Source organism: Pseudopodoces humilis, chromosome 10, assembly GCF_049639895.1.
Source record: "Pseudopodoces humilis isolate 2021_Gansu_Grassland_sample_001 chromosome 10, ASM4963989v1, whole genome shotgun sequence".
In the NCBI taxonomy this organism is placed as follows: Eukaryota; Metazoa; Chordata; class Aves; order Passeriformes; family Paridae; genus Pseudopodoces; species Pseudopodoces humilis.
This window is the reverse complement of record NC_142209.1, coordinates 5,614,051-5,638,089: the sequence shown is the minus strand read 5'-3', so window position 1 is coordinate 5,638,089 and position 24,039 is coordinate 5,614,051. Positions and strand designations below refer to the sequence as shown.

Here is a 24,039-nt window from a genome sequence, read left to right as displayed (position 1 = left end):
CATCCTAGTGAGCTGTGAAAATAAATTCAACAGGTCTTGGAGGTAAATATGTGATGTTATGTGTTGTTTAGCATTTTTTCCTTTCATGTTTCTTTTTTGGTAAATATGACTCTGCAGTGACGTTTTCAGCAAGTTCCTTGTCAAACCAAATCTTTCCAAGTGACATTAGTAAACCTCTACTACAGGATACAGCAAATAAAACTTAGGGGTATATATTTCCAAATTATTTAGCTTTTACCTGTTGTTGATCTGTTCCTTTTTTGCTGTGATTCTGGATATAATCAACTAAGCCATGAACTACAGTCCTCACAGCAACTAGCCCATTTTCCAGTTGTTCCCATGTTGGAGGTGGAGCATCTGTTGCATGGACAGCAAATACAAAATATAAAAAGAAAAATCAGAAAGATTTTCCAAAACCAGGTACAAAACCCCGCATCAGTATCACAAAACTTGACTAGCCAAGTTTATAAGAAATGTTTCATCAGTAGAGAAAAAGCATTCAGAACCTTAATTCATTAAGCTCTTATAGACATTTAGCTCTTATAGAATAGAGGTATCTGTAAGCTTAAGACTGAACTGCACGAAATACTGAATGACCCAGTAAGACCATTTTTAGAATGTCAAATTATTTCTTTTACAAGAACCTTCACATCTCACAAGAACTCCAGAGTAAAGGCACTGTACCAACTCCTTTCATTAAGAAAAAACATCAGGTTCAAAATCCTTCTTTGCATTCAGACTCCTGGAGGTAAAATCATTCCATATGAATACAGTCATCACTGGCCTGATTATACAGGCACAGACATGGAACAGCAATAGAAATTAATGCCTCTCATGTGGAAAAACCATCACAAGGCAAATCTATGAATCAGACCACCATCTAAAACACTGTGAATTGTACAGTCTCAATTCTATAGGAGCACCTTTTCTTTTTAGCCAATTTACTTTTCTAAGTTTTTGAATCTGTTCCAGCAGCTGACACTCCCACTCTGTGCCCGCACACTCTGCTGCAAAGCACAGTATCTCAAAGAGCCTTTCAAGATCTTTAGCATATAATTACATTATATTCCACTCAGAGGGACTAAATTCTTCTAGAAGTACTTCAATGTCCTTCCCTGCTGTTCTTCAGGCAAATCAATACTATAGAAAAAACCACAAAGACCAGTCTTAGCTACCAAAATTAAGGGAGGCTGTTAGTGGTGCCACCTTACATACCAGTTTTTTGCAAACAAATTTGCAGTACACAGGTTTGTCTGCAGCTTATTCCAGTATGAAAGATTTGGGAAGAAAGCACTGCATCTCCTTTAGCTGTGAAGTACAACTAGTCCTCATTGGAAAGGAATTTTAACTTCTGTTTGTTTAAACAAATACGAAGTACATTTTTTCGTCTCGTAAAGTTGTAGTTTATATCTTTTTCCTATTCTGATATATAATATTGATTTTACAAATTTTAGGAGGTATAAAATAAAACTTCAGCCACAGGACTTTGTTCTGTCCCTTCCCTTCTCCCTCAGGTGGTCCATCCTTATAGCACTGCTGACTTTTTCAACTATTTCTATCTTTCTCTCCTCCATCAACAGCTTAGGTTTTATTTCCCAGTTAAATTCTTTCCATCTTCTACTTCCCAGACTCTTTCCTAGTTTTGCAGAACTACATGCGAACAATACTAAGAAAAATACTAAATTCTGTAGAATAACAAACCATTCTTGTCTAGACTGACTTTTGCCAAGCTTCTCTCTATTCAATCTATCAAAATTCTACTTTGAAATCCAAAACTCTTAAGTTGATGAGTAAGGAGGATGTTTCCTTACACTTGATCAGCCTTCAATCCTTGAACAGTGTTAAGTTCATCTTGCTAAACTTAATGTAAAAACATCCAGATTTACCTGGACTTGGATCAATATTTGCTAGAAGCTCTAGGTGAGGTCGAAGACGATTCAAGTTAGCTGGATCTCCGGTCCTCTGAAGAGCAATAGTTAATTCCTGAACACTCTGTGCAAATGAGGCTGGGGTCTGCAACTTAAAAAAATTATCATAATTAACTTTCTAAAGGCAAAGTAATCCTCATGGTTTCTGAAGGCTGCTTCACAAGCTCACAAGAACTCCCTTCCAAAACTGGAGATAAACATCTTTCAGAAAAGCCCATTCCAGTGAACCCTTTCTGTTAAGAACGCAAAGTTCTTTGACATTGCATTAAATTACATTTCTAAATAGACAAAATAAAGGTTGGTATTATTTCTAGCAATAAAAGCAATTTCTTTTGTATTGCGCTACCACTCAAGAAAAAAAATGGGCCATATTAGAAACCATTTACTTATGATTTCTGGAGAGTCCAGTATCCCCAATCCCCAAATCAACAGGTTTGCATCCTGCTTTAAATTGAGTACAGCAAGCACAAAATAAACAACAAGGTAGTTCAAGGAAAAGATAGCTAGCAACATTCCATTTCCTAACATCACACAATTCCAGTATTTAAAACTTAATTCTACCTAGATCCTTCGGAAGATGTTTGGCAGGAAACTTCAAAAGTTGGGCAACGGCATAAAGACACAACAGAAGCTGTCTTGAAGCTAAATCCTCTTGCACAGCAGCCAAAGCAGTTGTTTCACAGCTTTCATAACCATTGAACAAGGTTCAGCTCTTAACACTCAATTTAGGCACTTACAAAAGCACCCCCTAATCTGAAAGCCCGTTTATCCTATGTTGCTTCTGAGCACAGAGAGAGATCTGGGCATTTCCAGAGTTTAGGTATTTTATTTATGAAATGTGCTTTCACCTCTCTGTCTTATTTCAGACACAGACAGGTGGACTAACTTCCTGCCTAGAAACATGGACCATTAGCCTCTTGTCACTACATTGGCACTTATCAGCTGTTCTTAGGTCACCCCCCAATTATTCAGCTAAACTTTGTGCGTTTCCATCTGCAGAAAGAAATAAATTAGCAAAAATGTCAGGATGGCAGAGGGAGCAAGATTCATTAGATTACAAATATATATTCTAATTATTTGGGACATAACGGGTTTTGAAATAACAGGACAAATTATCAATGGGCAAGTCCACGTGGGCACAATTTCTAAGTTCAATGTTACAAACATAATCTAGTACAGTTGCAAACAAGATGGACTGGGTTGATTTTAGATGGCTTTACCTTGTCAATGATACTCTGCATGTGGGATTTGTGAGACTGGTCTCCATATAACAGCGAGGACCACTGGTCTGGTGCAATGCGCAAACCTGCTTCCATAGCTATTTGAACTATCTGGGAATCATGTTCCCTTCTCAGAGCCTCATAAGTCCGAAATTCCTCCTTCAGTTGCATCAGGGAGGAATCCTCATCTCGCTTGGTCACCTAGTAAGGAGAAGTGAGCCAAATACAGTTAAGCAGGATAAGCCCAAGATTATGTGAAGTCCGAGGCAAGTGACATCTTCAATCAGCAACTAAGTCCCTTTCCCAAGCTAAAATCAACGATGACACTACTCACTGAATGCCAGCTCCTACTAAAGTAACACACACTTCATAGAGTGGAACCACTATAAAATGGATACAAAACATAGTTTACTTGGACTCTGACTCACATATAAGTTAGTGTCACACTTCCTAAATGACTTTACAGTATCCACACCTTCATCAAGATATTGTTTGCATTGCAGAATTTTGAGGGTACAATTACCAAAACCAAAGCATTTTTCTACTCATTTAGCAAGAGTGAATGACATTCAAATTGAGCATCTAGTAATAGATATTAATTACTGTAAAGTCCATTAAGCTGATTTAAGTCTCCTATTTCTTTGATTCTAACCACACCACAACCAAATTAACAGAATTAGGGATTTTTTAGCTTTAAGCCACTTCTAAGAAGGTAAGTATGCTGCCTTACATGCAGGTTTTCTAACTGTGCCTCTATGAAACTGGACAGATGCAAAACCTAACTTTACAGCTTCAAGTCACTGTTTTAGCCTACACTGCCATCACAGCTCAATGACTAAGAACTCTCTAAAATTAATGTGGGACTTAATGAGCAATACTTTCTCTAACTACGCATATTTTTAGGCACATTTAATTTTACAGGACAATGAAAATTGAAAGTAAAAACCAGTGGTTTTCATAGCATTACAAAACCTTCGGGCAGAACCTTCTTCATACCTTGAAGCATGAGGCTCTGTAAAGGAGCTGGACAACATGCCCAATGCTAGTTTTGGAAGCCTGAGGGAATCGCGGCTCCAGTCTTTGCACCACAAAGAGAACCAAGACCTTTCGTGACAGAGCAGATCCATCTTCCAAAGCCAGCAGAACTAGTTTTAAAGCCTCCTCTTGCATTGCTGACAGTCAGGGGAAATGCAAAAACAGACAAAGGTTGAGAGAAGCCCAAGTAAAATTCCTGCAGTTCCTTGTTCTCCTACAGTTGGGATAACAGCTAAAAACTCCCACCAACAGACACACAAACCCACAGAGAAAAAAGGGAGTTGAGCATGAACGGAGGGCAAAGAGAGAAGGAACCCTTCCAGATTTCCAAACTGTGGCCTGGGAAAACAGGAGTTTTTACCTTTAATATTATTATCATTATTATGATCTATTATTTTCTATTATATTAATATTATTATTACTACTACCACTACAACAACATCTATTTTGGGTATCATCTGATAAGAACATTCCTGTCTGTACATCTCTTGATCTTAATACAAGTTTTCAAAGTGTATTGCCTACATCCCACACTTGTCCCAGAAGAAAAAGCTGACAGGCTAATGAAGAGCAAGGTTCATTTCCATGCACTTAAAAAAAAAGAGTGCGCATACAACCAGACTACAGCACCACTATTTTGCTACGTTACCAACCTCTCTCTTCCTTGAAGTGGTATGAAAGTTAGTATCTCAAAATTAGCCTTCATCTGTTTCAGTCAGGAAAAGCTGCACTATTTTTTCTTTAAGAAATTGGCTTCATATTTCAAGACTCAACAAATGAAGTCTGTATTTTCAATAATGAGACTTCATTTTTTTTTAAGCAATATTGATTTCTTTCTAGTATTTTAAGCAAAGGAATTTAATTTATAAATGCACAACTTCTTAAAAATGTGTACACATATCTGTAACAAATCTATCCCCACAATTGTTTTCTATGTTTATTGTCCTAGAGAAGAAAAAGAAGCTGTGCCAGTTACTTCCAGTAACCTTATTTTTTCTCTTCAAGGAATAGCAAGTGAGAAGCAGCAGGTCATTTATCTTATGACAAGAACAGAAGGACACCTATTCTTGAAAAAGCTTTAAAAATACAAGAAAACCCAAAAGCAGCAGCCCAACAGACACATAATTAGTTCTGAAGACTATTATTAAGAAATTAGGCCATTGTTTAATAAAATCACTTGGGCAACTGGACAGCCATTTATCAACAGCTCAATTCTAAACTGCTTCTAATACAGCAGTGATACTGCGATGCCACCTACCTGGCCCAAGGAACTGGCACCCTCTGGCTCTCACTGCAGCCCAGAGGTTGGAGGAAAGTTGCTGAGGGTTTTGATGCTGAAGAATGAGCTCTGTGACTGTTCTTTCACCTAGTGACCGTGCTGCACGCATGGCTCTGATCCGCCCTTCCTCCTCCACCAGCTGGCAATGGACTAATGTCACAAGTTTCCTCTGCATGGGACGACTCAGCACACTCTGAGTAGTACTGTTAAGACCCACACCTTCAAAACAAAATTAAACAGAATAATAAACTACCTCATATTCCTCTTCTTGTGCCAGTCTTCAGTGACTGTACTGGACAAGTGCAAACCTAGCTCTCCTGGTGTCCATTTTGTCAAAGGGAATACTAGTCAAGACATACCAGAAGTTCATTTCTGCCAGTTTGTTTCACTTGGCAATAAAAGTAATTTTCTGGCAGTCGGCTTCCCCACAAGACTTAATTTTGTGATTGAGTGATCTGGCTTTTTAAGAAGATGGGACCTCTAATGAATCCTTTCCCCATGCTGGTAGTTTGTCCCACACGCTCCCATACAGATTCCCAGTTCATCCCTTATTCATGAACTTTAGGGATCACTTGGACATTTGTTTGTTTTCACAACACATTTAGTTTCTTGCCAACATGTGGTACCTTCGCTGTTTTGGTTTAGAGCATATATGAGTCCCGAACTGATTGGGTGATGTTTAATTATGTGCCAAAACTGAATCACAAACACGCCGAAAGCCACTTAATTCAGGTTAAAGGAACAAGTGACTCACTAGACATACAGCTGCTATGCTGAGTTTGTTCTACAGCCAGAGCTTGTTCACTGGGCCACCAATTCCCAGAGTGACACTGCTGTCACACTGCACTGGTTGCAAAAGATTCAGACAGTTTCTAAAAAAAAAATCATTTTTGATAAACTAATGCCCATGATGCTCAACTCTACTACTTGGGCTGACAGCCTGCCCAAATCTAGCACATGTAATATATATAAAACACATACCCTTCAACACAGTGCAGGTTTTCTAATTTAGAATTACCCAGATTGACCAGCTCTTGTATATGAACTTGTAGGAATAAAGTATTATAATTTTCCTTATCTATCTTATATGCAGTTACTTTCTCATACCAGTTTATTCATCTTCTACAGAAGAGCTGCATCACTAGAGTTATCACAAAGCAGAAGTGAAAAAAAGGGCAAAATTATCTATTTTTACTTACTCTGCAAAGATCAAAGTTTGTCTCAACTCACTATGCCAAACACCTCAGCCTTTTCTCTAAATTATTTTTGAAACCTTTCAATTCTACATCCCCCTCCTCCATGAAAACATAACCTTAATGTTGAAGAAATCTGTTTCAATTTGTTTCTAAAGAAGATTTATAACCATTTTTCAAACATACTAACTAATAATTTGGATAGTTTGTTTTGCATCATATTTGGTTTTTTGGTTTCATTTTCCAAGGAAGCAATGCAGGAACTACCTCTTGCACTGCTGAGTGGTTTGAGGTACAATGCCAGTTCTTCCACACATTTCTTGCCTTCCTCATAATGTTTAGTATCTTCAGCTCCACTGCGTAAAGTAATTGGCTGCTGCTCAGGAACCTGAAGAGAGATGACATGTACATCTACTATGAATATATATATATATATATATATATATATAAAATATGTAAGTGGCAACCATGCTTACAAACACTTACTACTATAGCACATTTCCTGTTTTGTTCTCTTTCTGAGATTTTTCTATATTACTTAGCATTTTTTCAACTTATTTGCTGAACAAATAGCATAAAAAACCAAGCGAAAATGAAAACAAAAAGATAGAATTTATGTTTAACAGACTTCTTTTATTTAGTGGCTGAAATGAACACAGAAATAGAAGCAGAAGGCTTAACATGGTACTTTCTATAACTACAAAACTGAACACATTGAAACATCCCCAAAGCTTACTGGCCAAAAAACCTAGGGAAAAAAAAACAAAAAGAAAAAAAAAAAAAAACCAAAAAAAAACAACAAGAAAAACTACCCTGGTCTGCCAGTAAGTACAAATTTGTATCTACAGCCTCATAGCTCTAAAATCATCCAGGCATAAGAGACTGCAGCTACTTAAGATTAGTGGAAGAAAGACTTAGCAGCAAATACACTAAGACAACTTTGGAACATACTGTGACTAGACCCAGTCACAAAGCAGCACGACCAAGTTATCCTATGCAGTGGACATGAACACACCCTGTATTTATCTGATGACGGAGGCCAATTATATTCTTGGGGTTTTATGTTGTTTTTTTGTCAGGTGACATTTATTTCTTCTTCCAGATATACACCAGAAATCAGGATTTTTCCAAGGGATTTGCACCATCCCTCCCCCAAGTTATAATTTTGTTTCTACTTTCCTCTTGGCAAATTCTTAAAGCTTTCATCAAATTTGAGGGTACAGTATAGCACTGTACTAACACTTCTCAGCATCACTGCTCAGCAGAAAACCCAATATGACAGTATGGAGAACTGGAATTCCTCAGAAGACTAAACAAAAGCACTTTTTGTATATGCTGTCAAAGTGCAAATAGATGTCAGACTTCTATTTCCAAGTCAATCCCCGTCCCAGTGGCAATAACAGCATGCTAATCTCACATAGCTGCTTACAGGGACCAACCCAGGCCTTCAATCTAAAAGCAAAAGCCTTTAATGCTTCAGTTAAATACAGCAACAAACCTGCTCACTTTCACATGTAACCCAGCCATGGCAAGACCAGCATTATGATGGCAGCACCAAATAAAACCAGAAAAAAAATATAAAATATATACAGACACACGTATATGGTTGTCATCACCAATGTAAACAGCTTCTCAATTTTAAAAGAAAGCAATCCTTCAGCCTTATGATTGTATTTCTTAGACAACAGTCTCACCATGCTAAGCTTCTCATTTGACACATAGAGCAAAATAAAAAGTTACTATCTTGCTTTTCCAGCAGGTAACAAAGAAAAGACTCAGAATGCAACATATCAGCTGCAATTAACAAAGTATCATCCCAAAACTAGCACATGATAGAGTCTGTGTCTGATGGAGGCTTTCATTCCTACTAAAGAGAAAAACCTGATTTCAATTACACTTAGACAACAAGGTTAGCATCTGTACTTTTCACTGATGGAAGTTAACTTGTGATGTTCTGTGGGGTTTTGGTTTTAATCTTGGGCCAGCACTTGTTTGGGTATTTTGGGTTTTGGGTTTGAGGAGTTTTTGTGTCTGTAAGCAAGAACATTGTCAGCAAAATGAGATTCTGCAACTCTGTATGTTAGAGTGGTCAGCTGTAAACTGTCACAACAGCCTTATCTTGAGTGGTTTCTTGGGATTTGGGAAACAATTATTAAATCCTGCAGAATCTGCCTGCACCTTAACAGAATATTCCACACCTTCTTTTCAAAGGCACTGCCATTTTAGCAGTCTGCTTCTGCCAGGGAAGTTACACAGTAGAGAACTGACTTACTGAGTAAATAACACATCTCAAGCATATGTATCCAGACACTGCACCATCTCTGCCCTATTTACTGCAGTCACATATTTTGTGCAATTTCCTACTTGCTCCTGCAAACATTCCATCTAGCACTGCTGACAACACAAAATACAATGACAGTGTTGCAACCCCCAGCAGACAAAAGGGGCTCAGAACAGACATAGGAGAGGAAGCCCATGTTCAGCCCTGGATTTTGACCCTGAATTGAAGTGGGTTTAGCACACATTCAAAGCAGTGGTTTGGAATGCCAGACACAGCACAGTTCCACCAGTGAGACACAAGGACTGTCTAGAATCTAAGAGGAAGCTTCCCCTACCCCCATGGAAAAGCTGGCAGAGAAAAAATTTCAAGAGCTCATCAAGCTATTCAAACACTATCTGCATTTTGTTCCCATTCCCTCTCTTTTGAAGGGAAGCTTCAATGTAAAAATCTAAATATTTTGTACAACTGTACTGTTTGCAAAATGAGCCCAAAAGAGATTATTTTTTTATCAGAAGCTGGAGTAAGTGTAGTACTGAAAAGCAGTTTTTCTGTAGTTTTCGGGAGTGTTCAGGAGAAGAAAATTTATTTCTCATGCAGACACACTTCACTCATGCAGAAAAAAATTTATAAGTAATTTATAAGTAATTTTGCTTTTGCTGGTACTATTATATGCACTTCCAAGACTTACTAAAATATTTTAGGGTTAGAATGATTGTAAGAATAGCATATACCAAGAGAAAAATGTGCATTTTGACTTTGGCTCCATCATGGAATTGGTGAGGAATAATTTAACTTGAAAGCATTTTCACTTCCCCTTCCCAAAATATCCTTTTAATAGCATGCATGACCCTATGGTCACTGCTGTTTACAATGCCTCTCAGGAGCCTCAGAATAGATGCCCCAGAAAGTGAGCTCATTATTGTCACCCTCATTCCATATTCCGTTGTCTCAGACATCACACACTTATGATAGTCTCTACTGCAAATGTATTCACTTCATGTAATCAACACCTTCCAAAGGGGATGAGTGCAAGACAGGAAAAATTATCTCAGATGTTTAATTGCTTTAAATCTGTGATGGTTTTGCATGTATGTACTTTGGTAATGACTGCAAGTACCCTGGCAGTGGAATGTTACCCATCAGCATGGCTTGTGGCTGTGGGAAGACACAGGTTATGACAGCATAAGGAAGGGGACCAGAAAAGAATGCTAAAGCATCATCTCATACCAGGCAGTGATTTTGAAGTGGTGATTTAAGTGTAATTTGATGAAGGAAGTCAGCTTGAGTTGTCAGTAATGCTCATTAGACATCTAACTGCACAGAATAAGAACATGTTAAATAGACCAAATCCCTCTTTGTATGGTTTGCAAACTGTTTCTAGCAGTATTTCCCTCCCCTTCCCTGCAAATGAAGGATTTGCTTCCTGCCAAAAGAAACCAAACCCTACCAACTTTAGTTCCTCAAAACTTTACATAAAAGGCAACTTTTTAACAGGTAATTCCTTTTGTGGCACTTCATTCCATCAAAAGTTTAAAAATTATCAAATGTGCCTCTAATAGCTCTGCACTTGAAATCTTCCCCTTTTGAAAGGGCTGTGAGTTAAGATGACCCTGTCTCTCATCATCTACAATTCCAATGTCTAAAATCGTATTTATCATTTCCAGCAGGAGCCTATGCCAAAATTAAAGCACCACAGGCATTTCTGCCATGCTATGTCACCTGTTTGGAATGTGCATGCTGCTGTTTCACGGGTTAAAAAAACATGAGGGAAGAGCTTAAATGACAAATCCATGATCAGGTACCTTCAAAACACTGGCCAGGTGAATGCTTAAAATAGTTGCATATAGTGAGTAATATGTGGATGCTTGAATAACTAAAATTCAAAACGTTATTCCCACAGAAACAAACTTGACGGATTCCTTTACCCAGGAAGTCTAAGAAGCAAGGTAACTTATGAATACCTTGCTGATTTGTGTCCAAGGCCATCGTGTCTCCCTTCCCTTACACCTCCTGCTTAGGTGCTCAGTTGTGTTCAGCTTTCCCAGGAAAAAATTCTCATGTTCCCCTTATGATCCCTTTCCTCTCCTTATCTTATGTAGCAAAACATATGTGGACATGATCTGAACTACCTAACTAGAGGCTGTGGATATCCCATCCCTGCAAGTGTCTAAGGCCAGGCTGGATAGGGCTTGGAGCAACCTGGTCTAGCGGAAGGTGTCCCTGCCCACTGCACAGGGCTGGAATGAGATGGCTTTAAGGTCTCCCCTAACCCAAGCCATTCTGTGATTCTATAACCACAGTCTTCCAGAACAGCCCCTATAACCAGTGTTGATGTGCACCATACTACAGGGGAATAGGCAGAAATCTGAATCTGCAACAGTTAATTTTCACACCAAGAGTGGCTACAACCTGGGCAAGGGGTTTCATCAGAAAGAGGTGGGAGAGTGAAAACTGAGAAAGAGTCTAATTCAAGTAAGAAAACAACTCTTTTCACTGTTAGAGTGACAAAATCTATCCAGAGAGAGAATGTTACTTTCCTGGGTAACTGTGTGACAAATTCAGTATGTTTTCCCCAGAAGTCCAGTCCTGCTTATTTTACTCGTTGTACTCGTGCAAAAGCCAGAGTGACTTGCCCTGGAATCCTGTCACTGCTGTCAGTCACAGCAGAATAGATCTATTTCTTTAAACTGCCTGGTCTCCTCCTCCACCTCCAGCAAAAAAGCACTTAACAAGTATAAATGTGTGAATTCCCCAGGAGTAACACCAAAGGGAAAAGAACAAACTATTCTTCCCCCTCACAGATGAAAGCTTTAGTTGGGCTTCACTATATTTCCTTCAAAAATGAAACTTTTTCTTTTGGAATTTAGCATTTACAAATAAAGTATTACAGGTCTCTGTGGACTCAGGTTAAGGTGTAAAGAGGTTTGCTGGAGATTAAGGGACACTAATGACACATACATGCTCCTGAAACTAAACCCAGAAGCGGAAAAACAAATCGAATCAGTTTCAACTGAAGTTGACACTACTCCTGCTTTGAAAGCTGGATTCCTGCTCACAGACCATTTTTGCTGAAATAGCACAAGATCACACTCCCTTAGAAGGACAGTTCAAAATTACTAATTTGCCTAAAGTACCAATTTTTTAAACATTTGTCCTTAAGCAAGCCTTTTTTTGTAAAAAGATTTTTTAAAAATGGCCTTAGACGGTCTATTGGAAGATAGCAATTGTTTCCCTGTCCTTCACAGGAAAGTAGTTGTATTTATCTTCTAGTAGTCCAGTGGCTGGTAAACACTGCAACAGCTGCCAGGATGGGAAAGGGAAGAAAAAGGAGAGTGAGTTATACTGAACTGATTTCATTCACATGCTCATTTGAAATTAGGAGCTGTCAGGGAAGGTGGTTGAAACTTCTCTTAAGGGGAAAGTTCGTGAGTAACAAATACTCAGCTAGGATCCATGGTTATTGTTACAGGTAACAGAATGCTGGGAGCAGCAAACAACCAGAAATGAGTGGAAAAGAATGGGGGTGGGAATAATGCATCTTTTGGTGGCATTTGCAGCTTTAAGGTCATGCTGAAACAAGGTCCTGTAAACCTTAATCACACAAAATTTTTAGATAAAAAGGGAGCACAAAATTATGTCATTAGTGCAAAGTCAGAACCTAACGTTTAGAGTGCTCTCAAGACTATACGGTAAAACCTTTCTTCATACCTCACACATATGGATAAGATAACTCTGGCTGGCTAACTAGTAAAACCAGAAAAGAATTCTCATTTACCTAAACAGAGCATGGTGGGTTTCCATCCCAGAGAACCTTGCTTTTATGAAAATTTAAATTCTGGCAGAGGTCAAGTTTAAGCTATCTCATAAAGCTTAACAAACACACACAAAACAACCAAAAAATGCAAGGGGAAAAAAAGACATTTATCACAAATGTGGACATTCAGATGCAACTGGAAATATACAAGAAACTGCAGAGAGGGAAAATGATCATGTCATACATGAGAGAAAGAGAATGACAACTTTTTTTAATGACATCACCCACAGATTTCATACTGCTTGGAAGCTTTTCATAGATGACAGCATATCACAGGAATGGGAGTGCACATTCTCACTGCTTCCTCCTGCAGAGCAGGATGAATCACTTAGCATAGCCAGAAACACCATTTGATTTTGAGCTTCTTTAATAACATCTATGCCATACACCACAAAAGAAAAAAAAATTAGCCATATTACTTGATAAACTAAGAAGTGGCAAAAGCACACCTGGACCTGTAAGTCACAATACCTAATAAAAAGCAACATAAGACCACACCTCCTTTCCTCCACACCTTTTACAGCTCTTCCACAATTATTTCCTCTTCCACAAACTACAGATCTCACTGAAGTTTTTGCTGTGTTTAGTTTCACTTAGCCCAGACACTGAAGCAGTACAAAATAAAACAGTAACCTTTGGACATGATTTTCTGAGCCTAAGAGCCTCTTGGTGGCTGATCTGCTCCCAGGGGAAAGTTTCTTGAGAACATTTTCTCTCAAGGACTGGATTTTGGTTCCCAAAACAGTGGTGTACAGATGTCCTAAATGTGTTTCTCTTGTTCCACCAATGGACAAGAGAGGTGTTGTTCCCTTTACCAATCATGTTAAACCTGTATCAGAACACCTTATAAAAGGGGCTGAAAACCCCAAAATAAAGCCTTCTGCCTTCTTTGGATGAAAACCTCTGCCTGCTGTGATTGAATTTTGTGTCCACTAGTGACAGTAACCGCTTTACGGTAATGCATCCCATCTACATTTTCTTCACCCATAAGTTACACGATTGTCCTTCCTCTCCTAAGACCACAATCCTGTCCACAAGCCTTAAAAAGTGTGGGTCACAGGGAGCTACCTGAGACCTAATATTGATAAGCTTTTGCCAGCTTAAGTCTGTGCTGCAACTGAACAGGTGATCCTGCTTTCCCCACATCCCTGCCCTTTCTTGGGGCTGTTGTCAGTACCAGTGCCACTCATCCCCATTTCAATTGACCTCACCAGTACCTATTCCAGCAAAAAACGGGAGTCTCAAGCAGGCTTTCCCCCCTCACCAATATGGATTTAGAGTAACATGTCATCTCAGGAAGTTTTATTTCCATTGCATAGTTTCAAATAATGCTGTATAAAGGCTGCTACCAGAGAGATCTGTCCCATATCCTTTACACTCCCCTCCTGCTTTTGGGACAACCAACCACAGGTCTCACAGGGTGAATACAGTAAAGCACATAACTTACCACAGAAAATTGTCCTCCCACAAAATAAGCTCACTGATCCAGCTCATCCTTTTGTTAGAGCATGGCTAGGTAAAAGTCAAGGAAGAAGGAAGGAAACACAACAAACCCATTCTGGTGACAGCCCACAGAATTAGATGTAACAAAAGTTACAGTCACCAGCAGAAGTCACCAGCAGGAGAAAGATTTAAACTATTGTTCCAGGCACCTTTACTATTTCTTGTAGACATCTATAAAAAGGTAGATGCCTTCTCTTCACATCATTAAGACAATCTTTATTATTCCTGATTTGTCCTAAAAGTAGGAAAATACCAAAACAGATTAAAAAAAAAAAAGCACCAATACCTGAGCACCCACAAGTTGCAGCAAGGCTGAGTTCACAGGAAGGAGTTCAATGTCTGTGTTGATAGTGGTCTGGTCAAAGGGACATGCCTTACGGTGGAGCTTGTTGAGGCACATCTTGCAGACAGTGTGGCCACAACCCAAGCTGATGGGCTTCCGGATAGTTTCGTCAAAAGTCTGTGTGCAAATCGGGCAGGAGAGAAAATCCGTCCATTGTGGAGCTTGTACAGGCATTGCTTCAGGAGTTAATTGACGAGACAAAAATCTAAAGCACAGATTCCACTGGAATCAAAATTTTGCAAAAAAGTCTGTTTGGTTTTAAATATCTTCTGTAAATACAGACAGTCTGCACATAGTGTGAAACATAACCTAGAAGAAAACATAAACACAAAGTTAGCCTTCTGTACAAGAAGAGGCACATGGGCTCCTTTGTGCTAGGGAAGTACCACTCGTGGAGGTGTAGCTGAACTAGGAGTTCAGTTCAGACATTAAATACAGGACTGAGTCACGACTTGCTTTAATTCCAACTAGTTTCTGGCTCTGGAAAAGCCAGTGTAAACCATTTCTGCTGTCATACAGCTTAAAATAACTCAAGGAAGATAATTATCACATTGAAGTTAAAACACTGATTACCTTTCAGTGTTTATGTTCTCTCTTTATAAATGAGCAAATTGACATCAACAAAACGTGAACAAAAAAGACAATTCCACTAATCTACTTTTGTACAATATCTACTGTACAAAATAATTAAATATTTAAATAATTTTGCTTAGACAGGGCTTCATCCAAAGCCTCTATCACAAGCAACCTTTCTTCAGAGTCCAGTGGGCTCTGGATTGACACACAACAACTCCAAAAACGTGCAAGATGCCCAAGCCTCAGGGTCAGCCTCAGGGTCAGTCAGACACTCTGCAATACAGCTCTCACACGTCACTCAGTGATACTATGTGCTGCTACTACAGCACCTTCACACAATCTGATCTGTACTGAGCTGTATGGTACCACACAGATGCATCCAGACACATCTCAGTTACACTGGGAATCTGCATACACTCCTGCTAGAATTCAGCACTGTTAACTTGCCTTCTGCCATCCAAGCACCTCTATCCTTCAAAAGCTGGATGACCACTTCTAGTAGTAGTTATTTATGACTGAATGACTGACAATTGCTCTTTAACTGTTCCTTTTGTAACCACAATTTAGATCATTCACTGCCTTCCTCAAGATTATATTGATAGAGAAAGCAACATCTTTACTCTGTTGAGAAACCACACTGAAACTACAATAGAAGAAAAGCTGGGAGGTCTTTATTACTTGGCACTTTCAAATCAAAATACTAAGAAGATCAAATGTTACTCATTATAAGGGAATGGAAGATAAGATTTAGGACAGGAAAAAAGCAGAACTCTTATGAGGAGAAATGTAGCAGAGTAGAGGGATCACAGAATGAGAAAAAGTCATTAGCAAGAAGAAAATTGGTAACGAAATAATTTCTGACGTCTGGCTTACTTTCACTAGTGGAGTTTGGGAAAAAAAAGTTCAAGTTACTGATTCACAACCAATTTTTCTAAATCAAGCAGCAAAATGACAAAAAAACCTCGCTCCAACCACCCATATGTATTAGTTTCTCTTTCCCACACACCACTGGCTTCAGTTTCAAACCAAGGACTGCACACTTGCTTGCTAGTATCTGTTCTGACCAAAAGTTCTTCCACAAGCAAAATAAAAACTTTTTATCAAATCTTAAGCTTAAAAAACATTTACAATTAAAATCTAAATTCTAAAGGCAAAGAGAGAAACTTTACATCAGGACCTGTGCAATTCAGAGTCAAGGCATTTTAAAACAGAAAAAAATCTAATGCTAAAATAAAGACTCTGAAAAGCCTCTGCCACTTTTTTTTTTTCTGGAAAAAGCATTCTTTTTTTATCAAAATTTAGTGCAGTGTTGTTCACAGTAACATTAAATTTCCGAGGTAAACAAGGAAGTGTTACTAGTTAAGCCTTTAAGCAAGTTTCATCAAACACCTAATCTTAGCTTTAAAGCTAATGAAAAGGAGTTGTACTATGATGATCCCTCTGAGTCACTTCCAGCTCAGGATGCTTTATAATTCTAGGGAAAAAATAATTATTTCTCTCTTCAAAAGACAATATACAATGCCTCACAGCCTCTGGTTCCCAGACAATAAGGAATGAATAAGAAATCAGTATTGCCCAGGCAAGGTGGTACAAGGAAGAGGCATCACATATGGTTAACCCAACCATCACCATTGTACAACAACAAGATGTCAAGGTTGTTCAGGGTTCCCACTTCCAAAATACCTCTTTGAATGGCAAATCAGTAATTTTTTTTCCATCTTGTCAGCATAGAGTCAAATCATTCCCATTACTGATGTTATCACCACAACCCAAACGAAATCTTCTATAATTTTAGGTCACTTCACTGACAGATGATATCCTAAACCTTTAAGCAAATTTATTTCCAAGCTATCTGACCTCTTATATACTGAGTAAACTTTGGTAATAAGGATTCAAGCCAGAATTATCCTTTGTAAACCAAATCTGCAACAAAAATTACCCAGAAACACCACAGATATCCTTCTGCAAAGAGCAGTATACAGCTTAGTAAATCTACTATATGTATGGCTGTGCTATGAAATATCCTTTGGGGATCAAAATTTAAGAGTTGAATCATATTCTTTCTTTTGACCAGTATCTAGAGTATCTAGAAACAATTTCCCAGAATCCTCTGCAATTCAGAAACAAACTGAACAGTCTATTTAAAACAAATTATTAGCCAAGCATTCAGGAAAATAAGTTTTTTATTAACTGAGATTTAAAACCAGAAGCTAACATGAAGCTGTACTATCAAGTCTAGAAAGCAGATGTGAATATGGAGATGCCACTATCCCAAGCTGTGAACTGAAAGAAAGGAGGTGAATGAAACTTTAACATTAGTTAACTAATTAAAAAAAACCCAGTAAACACAGCCATGTTGTTGCTACCTGTACCTCTGACATAATGAAATAGGTCGTATTTATTTAAAAACTCAACAGTTGAAAGAGAAGTTTGGTGAGTCTGGAGATGGAGGGACTAATTATTGGCATCCATAATCCTGTGTCAAGACAGGTCTCAAAAGGCTGGGGAACAAGGAAAGCAAAGCTTATACATAAGCACAGTTCTCAGAGACTCCACAGTATCTGAGGTTGTGTCCTGGTGCCTAAATGCCAAAAGAATGCCACAGACAGCACTGACAATAGAACAGCTGTGAGAAACCTCCAAAAGTCATCTATTTCAGCACAGTCTAGTTGCTGCAACAGGTGGCTAACTGGTGTGATGCAGCTAACTTTTTCCCCACAGAAAAGAACAGCTGTTGAACAATAAACCCCGTGCTTCTAATGAATCTCTACAGCAGATCAGCACAAACCTTGGAATTTCTCTGATCCCACAGAAGACAGGAATGGCATCACAGGGACCGAGGATTCACAAGCCACACGCACACAGACTGGTACCAAACCAAGCGCTGCTGCTGGTCTCATAGCTTTCCACATATATGGTCCCGTTTTCCTAACAGATTGTCAACCTTCGGATGGACTAGGGAGCAGAGGCAAGTGCTGAGATACAATGTAAATCTCTTCCAGGCACAAAGCTCACAGATGTAGAGACATGAAGCTCCTAAAGATACCTATGCCTTGTATCAAGGTTTGTGACTCACTATGACCCTTGAAATAACTGGAAAAAAAGAGTCTCTAACTTCAAAGAGCTACTTTAAATAAGAGACATTACAAAGAGCAATAAAACAGTGGAAATAAGACGGTTTCATTATCACTGTCTGCTATTGGAACCATCACCACTACAGAAAGAGAACCCTTCTTTGAACACATACAGCAGGAAAAGTATATTCACTTTTATAGTACAGTGCCATTTTAAAGAGAAAAAAAATTCTCTTCAGCATTATACCAGAGGAAAGCAAAACAGAATTCAAAAAATGCAAAAAAAGAATGCAAACATTTATAAGAGACATAACTATTTAGATAGCTCCCTTCCCCATAATATTACATTTTTAACCCACCCTCAATCCACTAAGTATTTCACACTAAATAGCTTCTAACACTGTAAAATATACATCCATACACACTTCTTTGTACATGATATCTGTCAAAACCCAAGAAAGTAAAAAAACTAAAAAGACATCCACAGTACATAAACTGGAAGAAAAGGTGCAATTAAGAACGAAGATGCCCCAAGACACAGGCCTGGAATCCTAAACTGAAACCAGAGACAGACTGATCTTGTTATTTCTGAGTCTGAAAATATAAAATACCTGTATGCAAGTCTCATCCTCCTGTTTAGCCCTGCATAAGCTATTTTATCCACATATAGAACCACACGGAAAAATTTCTCCTCTCTTCTGTGCCTCCCAGCCCCTAAAAAATCCTTGAAATTCCATCCTTCAACCCAGACTGGAAATGTCACACTGTAATCAGATCAGTGACCTGTCTCCTCTGGGACCCTGCCAGTGCTTCAGAAAAGGACGCAATTATTCCATAACCCACCGGAAAAACCACTCAATCCTTACTCTGCTGGACTACAATGCAGAGGCTGGCATAGCCTCATGTCCAAGCTGTGTTACATCTCTGGCAACCAGTCTTCCACATGTCCTTTGCAGATTCAACTCTTGAAAAAAGATGTTTGTAAAATGCAGTACAGTCTGTACCAACATCCATTGGTATCAAGTTTCACACATGATGATACACAGGGAAACTCCTCTGCTTTCAATTTGAATTAAGTGAACTCTCCGAGGGAGTCCTTCGGTGCAGGTTCCAAGCACTCCCCAAATTCTTTCACAAACATGTTATTTGGACCCAGCATGCTCTTGCATAGACACATCACATGCTGTTTCGTCCCTACTTGAGTAGGCACACCTCTCTCCCAGCAGCACTCCACACTAAGTCATGTCACAGATTAAGCAGATGACTCAGCACACCTAAGGGGCACCCCTTGGCTCAGCTCCTGCCGATTCAGTAGATACAGCTCTTAAAAGCATTACTCACTCCTGAGTTTTATGTATTCCCACAGCATTTCATTACCCAAACAGTATTATCACTTCTTAACCAAAACTCAGTTAAGCTGAAGCTGCTTCTTTTATGCTGAGTCTTACTCCTAGCTAAACCAAGCAGAGTTTCCTGTCACAGTTACCAGTGAACACAAGTAAAGCCTATTTACTACTAAACTTAACATACAGAAGCTCCTCAGAGCCAAAACAAACTCAGGCTTGCCAACTGAACTGCTCACACAGGTACAACTCTTGAGTAATAATTATTTATTCTAATAAAGAAAACACCATTTCATTAATTCTTTCAAAGACTCTTACTCCTTCATAATAACTTACACTTTTCTGAGAAAAAGTAATCAGGCACACTTCTCTCCCCTGCGAGACTGGTTCTGTGGTACATTAACTACTTCAAAACCTGACACTTTGAGATTAAAAACAAATCAACAACCAAAATTAAATTAACAGACAACAGTAAAGCAATTCCTAACTCAAAAGGATTACCAGATACCCATAGTACAATTCTAGCCAGCAGCCAAACCTCCTCCATTCTTGTCTAGTGCCAAACAGATAAATTTTTACCAGTGCTTCACAGAACCTTTTGTTTTCTACTCCAGTGTGCCCATTGTAATAAACAGTATTTCTGAGGGCACTTAAGTAGCTTTCTTCTTCTCCCTGAGCAAATACTTTAAAAAGTCCTGAATTTCATTTTAGGAAAACCTCACCTGACAACCTATGGGAAGCTCTGACCAGCTAAAAGTAATGTGTTTTTTTACAAGCACCCTGTACTGCCAACTTCACTGTTCACATAAAAGGATAAATCATGCTAGAAATGTTTTCCATATCCAGTTCCACAGAAAAACCTCTAAAAATTTTTAAAGAGTGAGGGAAAGTTCACACCTGATCAGGGAAGACTAAGTAGAAGAAATAAGTTTCTTACCTTTGCCTGGGAAGCTCCATGAACACATACCATAAGCCTAGAAGGGTATATCCAACAGATTTAGGGCTCTTTTCCCCCTCCTGTTTGCTCTCCCAAACTCAGTAAACTCTCTGCTGGCATCAAGTGCCTAACTTCCTCATTCCTCCACCACGCATGCGTGTTGCTGGCACACACCCAACATCACTAAACACTGCCCACAGCACAGAGCCCCAACAAAGAAATCCCCGCTCAACACCAAAACTTGCAAATCTGGATGTATTGCATATTCCCACCCTTCCTTCAAAGCATTACCTGGCTTTAGTAGCTGTATAATAAAGTCCTTAAAAAAAAAAAGCAAAGATAAAATCATGAACATCATCAAAACTATGTCCCAAAGTAACTGAAGCTCAGTTAAATCAGATTCAAGATCTACTTTCTTTTCTCCTCAGTAATTTTTGACTGCAAAAACAAAGGGACAAATGTATGTAATTTCAGACAAAAGTCTCTTACTTGGTAGAGTCAGTGAAGTACCTTAGGAAAACAGGCTTAGTTAAGGACAAGAAGTTATTCCTTCTTTGAAGCTTCCTGCCTAGTAATAACTCAAGGAAAACAAGAAAACCAAACAATCAACATCACAACTCTACCTTCTCAACAGACACTCTGAAAGCAATTTACAATGAGTTAAGCTTCCCAACATCCTGTGAGGCAAGACCTCGTGTCTTTCTACAGAAAACTGTTGAATGAAGTTATTTATATGGCGTTTAATAGGAGAAACATGGAATGAAACCTGATATATCATTTTTGAAATACGAGATATCATTTTCTCAGTCCCTATTTTCACCCAACCACCATTAGGATGATGAACATTAAAAGACAACACATTCAGAAAAAATTTAAGTGTTCTTGCTCATGTCCTCCAAAATAGAAAACCTGCATGTGAATAAAATCATAATTTTTCAGGGAAAATATGCATGACCAGCTTCATAATTTCTGGTTGATATTATACATCCCTTACAGCTTATTTAAAAGAAAAATCAAGTGACCATTCTTAATACCAAATGGTTTTATGATCTATCACCTAGAAAATTTTTTCTACCAATAGATGATAAAGTCTAGGGAGTTAATAGTGGACGACAGCTTCAAAACATATTCCTTTTGCTTCAAATTACGAATTCTTGCATTTGTCAATGAAAACTGTAACAGTAACACAATTATTAAACTAAATAGTACTAAAAAAGTCAAGGTAAAATCAAACAGATTAAGAGAAGAAAGGCAGAATGCACTTCAAAAATCCATAGCAGTTTCCAGGACAGGGACTTAGGCTCAACTGGTCAAACCCTCAAGAGCTCTCAATCCTGCCAGCAAGGAGGCAAGCTAACAACTTGCTTTTCCCAGAGAAGACAAATGTTTAAAAAAAAGCCATGGTAAAGGCAAAGGGGACAAGCTTGTGGAAGTCTTCAGATTCAAGGGTACAGACACATATTACCTCTCAGTGTCAGCTAGACAAGTCACTACTGTTTCTTTCTCATTCCTTCCTAAGATATTCCAGATGGACTGGTTGCATAGTTGTCCCAGCTGAAGTTTTAAACATAGATCTTTATTAATAAACACAGGTAGGCAGAAATGTGGATGGACAGCAATTACACAATCAATACCTCATTTTAACTAAAACAAGGCAACAAATCAGCCAGATAAACAGCTCATCTAAAATAACTCCAAATAGTAAACTTCAAGACGAAAAAGCAATTGAAGTGAGTAGTGTTCGGGATCACTGAGACCAGTATTGTCCTTTCCATGCAAGAATAATCTACAGTTACCTGACAGCTACTACTGCAGTCATCTGCTAGATAAAAATGAAAAGTAAGTTAAGACAGGAAGATCTTGGTGTCACTGCAATGCCTTTATCCCTCCTTGGTCAAGAATCATTGAGAAGACCCAGCAAAACTAATGTCAGTGACACTACAGCTACAATAACATTACAACTGCAATGTCAAACAATGAGACAGAAGGGCAGACTTATAGTCTGGATGGATATAGTGGTCAAAAACTGTTCAAAAAGCCTTCTAACCTATAATACAACCTTTAATAATTATCCCTTATCCCCTGCTCCCCAGCAAACTTGCAAGAATACTGTCTCCATAAAGAAAAAATAATCCAGAAATTTTTCTTTTTTGTAGTGTACTGTGAAAATATTACTAAAAATTTTTACTTGATAAACTCACAAAGCAACAATCAAGCAATAGTCTGAACTTCCTCCCCACCTCCTTCCCCTTATGTCCAAGTGTTGGCATTACACTTGTCACTTTCCTATTTATTTGTTTTCAAACTGACTGGCAGACTTAAAAAATCCAAACCTATGTTAAAAATTCCAGGTACAATAGTAAGAAAATGCCAAAATATACTGCAAGAGCAGTGTTAAGTGAATAGAAATGCTACTGCCCAGCATAGGCAAGAAGAGGCTTCTATTTCATTGTTACTGAAAGTGTAAAATGGAAATGTAAAATCCCATTTTATGAAGAACTCCACAGGTATTCAGAAAACATTCTTGGTGTCCACTTGAAAACTTAAGTCTTAGGACTTCTTTATAGTGTTTTCTTCTCACTCCTCATGTCTCTGACTGGGAGGTGGCTTTTCTTATGGTAGATGTTGTCCTAATTTTAGAAGTAGATGGCAAATAGCTTCATGTTAATAACATATAATAACTGCTGTTTATATAAGAGTATTCTCTAATAAAGCTTCAGTTATTCTATTTACCTTCAAAGCAATTTCTTTTGGAAGACTGCATTTAAACATAAAAAAAAATCTTTTAATAAAAGCAGAAAGTCAAGATCAGTGAAAACTGGTGAATTTTTAACTACCAATGTAGTTGCTTGCCTGCCTGATTAATGTATGAGTTCATTTTAAACATAATAATCACAAGAAGGGTTATTTTTTTCCATGTTGCATACAAAGCCACCTCTAGACTACTGTTATTTCAAAAGGCAATGGAGCACCTATTTTTTGTGGCACATACATTTTATCACAGTGGGAGTTCACAATGAAAAATAACATTTTTTTCACCCTCTGAGCCTTATTATATCTCTATCCATTACACTGTTCTCTCAAAGATTTTCATACAGAATTATTGAACTATATCATCAACCTCAAGAAATCAGCTCGTCTACTTCATGCACCTGTTCAGTCACGCATGTGATATCATTTCTGCATTATGCTGAAATGGTATGGCTCCATCATAATGAATGCTACCAGCTTCAGAAAAAATATATACATTTACAAACAACATGCACAACAAAACGCTTTTGTGCCCACCACAACACTGCAATTTTACCAAAAAGTTGAGGCAGGCAGCCTGAGGAGCCGCCAAGAGAAAATAATCTACATCAAGTCAAGTCTAGCTGCCAAGAGAAATGTTAAACATTAATTAAACATTGGCCCTTGTGGCCAAGAAGGCCAATGCTATTCTGGGATGCATTAGGAAGAGCAGTGCCAGCTCTTCCAGGGCTGATCATTTGCTCAGCCCTAGTGAGACACATT

The 24,039-nt window shown here is 38.4% G+C and overlaps 1 protein-coding gene across 13 annotated transcripts in view; it reads right to left on the bottom strand.

The window, feature by feature from the left end:
* RC3H1 (ring finger and CCCH-type domains 1) overlaps positions 1-24,039 on the bottom strand; it is a 63,234-nt gene that overhangs the window by 24,053 nt on the left and 15,142 nt on the right. For 11 of the 13 annotated variants that reach the window (XM_014261970.2, XM_088060346.1, XM_014261969.2 and 8 more), the window contains 7 exons: positions 14,540-14,905; positions 6,923-7,043; positions 5,442-5,681; positions 4,145-4,320; positions 3,149-3,349; positions 1,887-2,019; positions 239-357 (listed from right to left, as the gene is read on the bottom strand). In XM_014261970.2, coding sequence (XP_014117445.1) covers positions 239-357; positions 1,887-2,019; positions 3,149-3,349; positions 4,145-4,320; positions 5,442-5,681; positions 6,923-7,043; positions 14,540-14,770 — 1,221 coding nt within the window. In that variant the 5' untranslated portion in view covers positions 14,771-14,905. Of the gene's footprint in view, positions 1-238; positions 358-1,886; positions 2,020-3,148; positions 3,350-4,144; positions 4,321-5,441; positions 5,682-6,922; positions 7,044-14,539; positions 14,906-20,526; positions 20,659-24,039 lie in introns of those variants that run through there. The other 2 variants (XM_014261968.2, XM_088060348.1) reach the window with 2 other exon arrangements.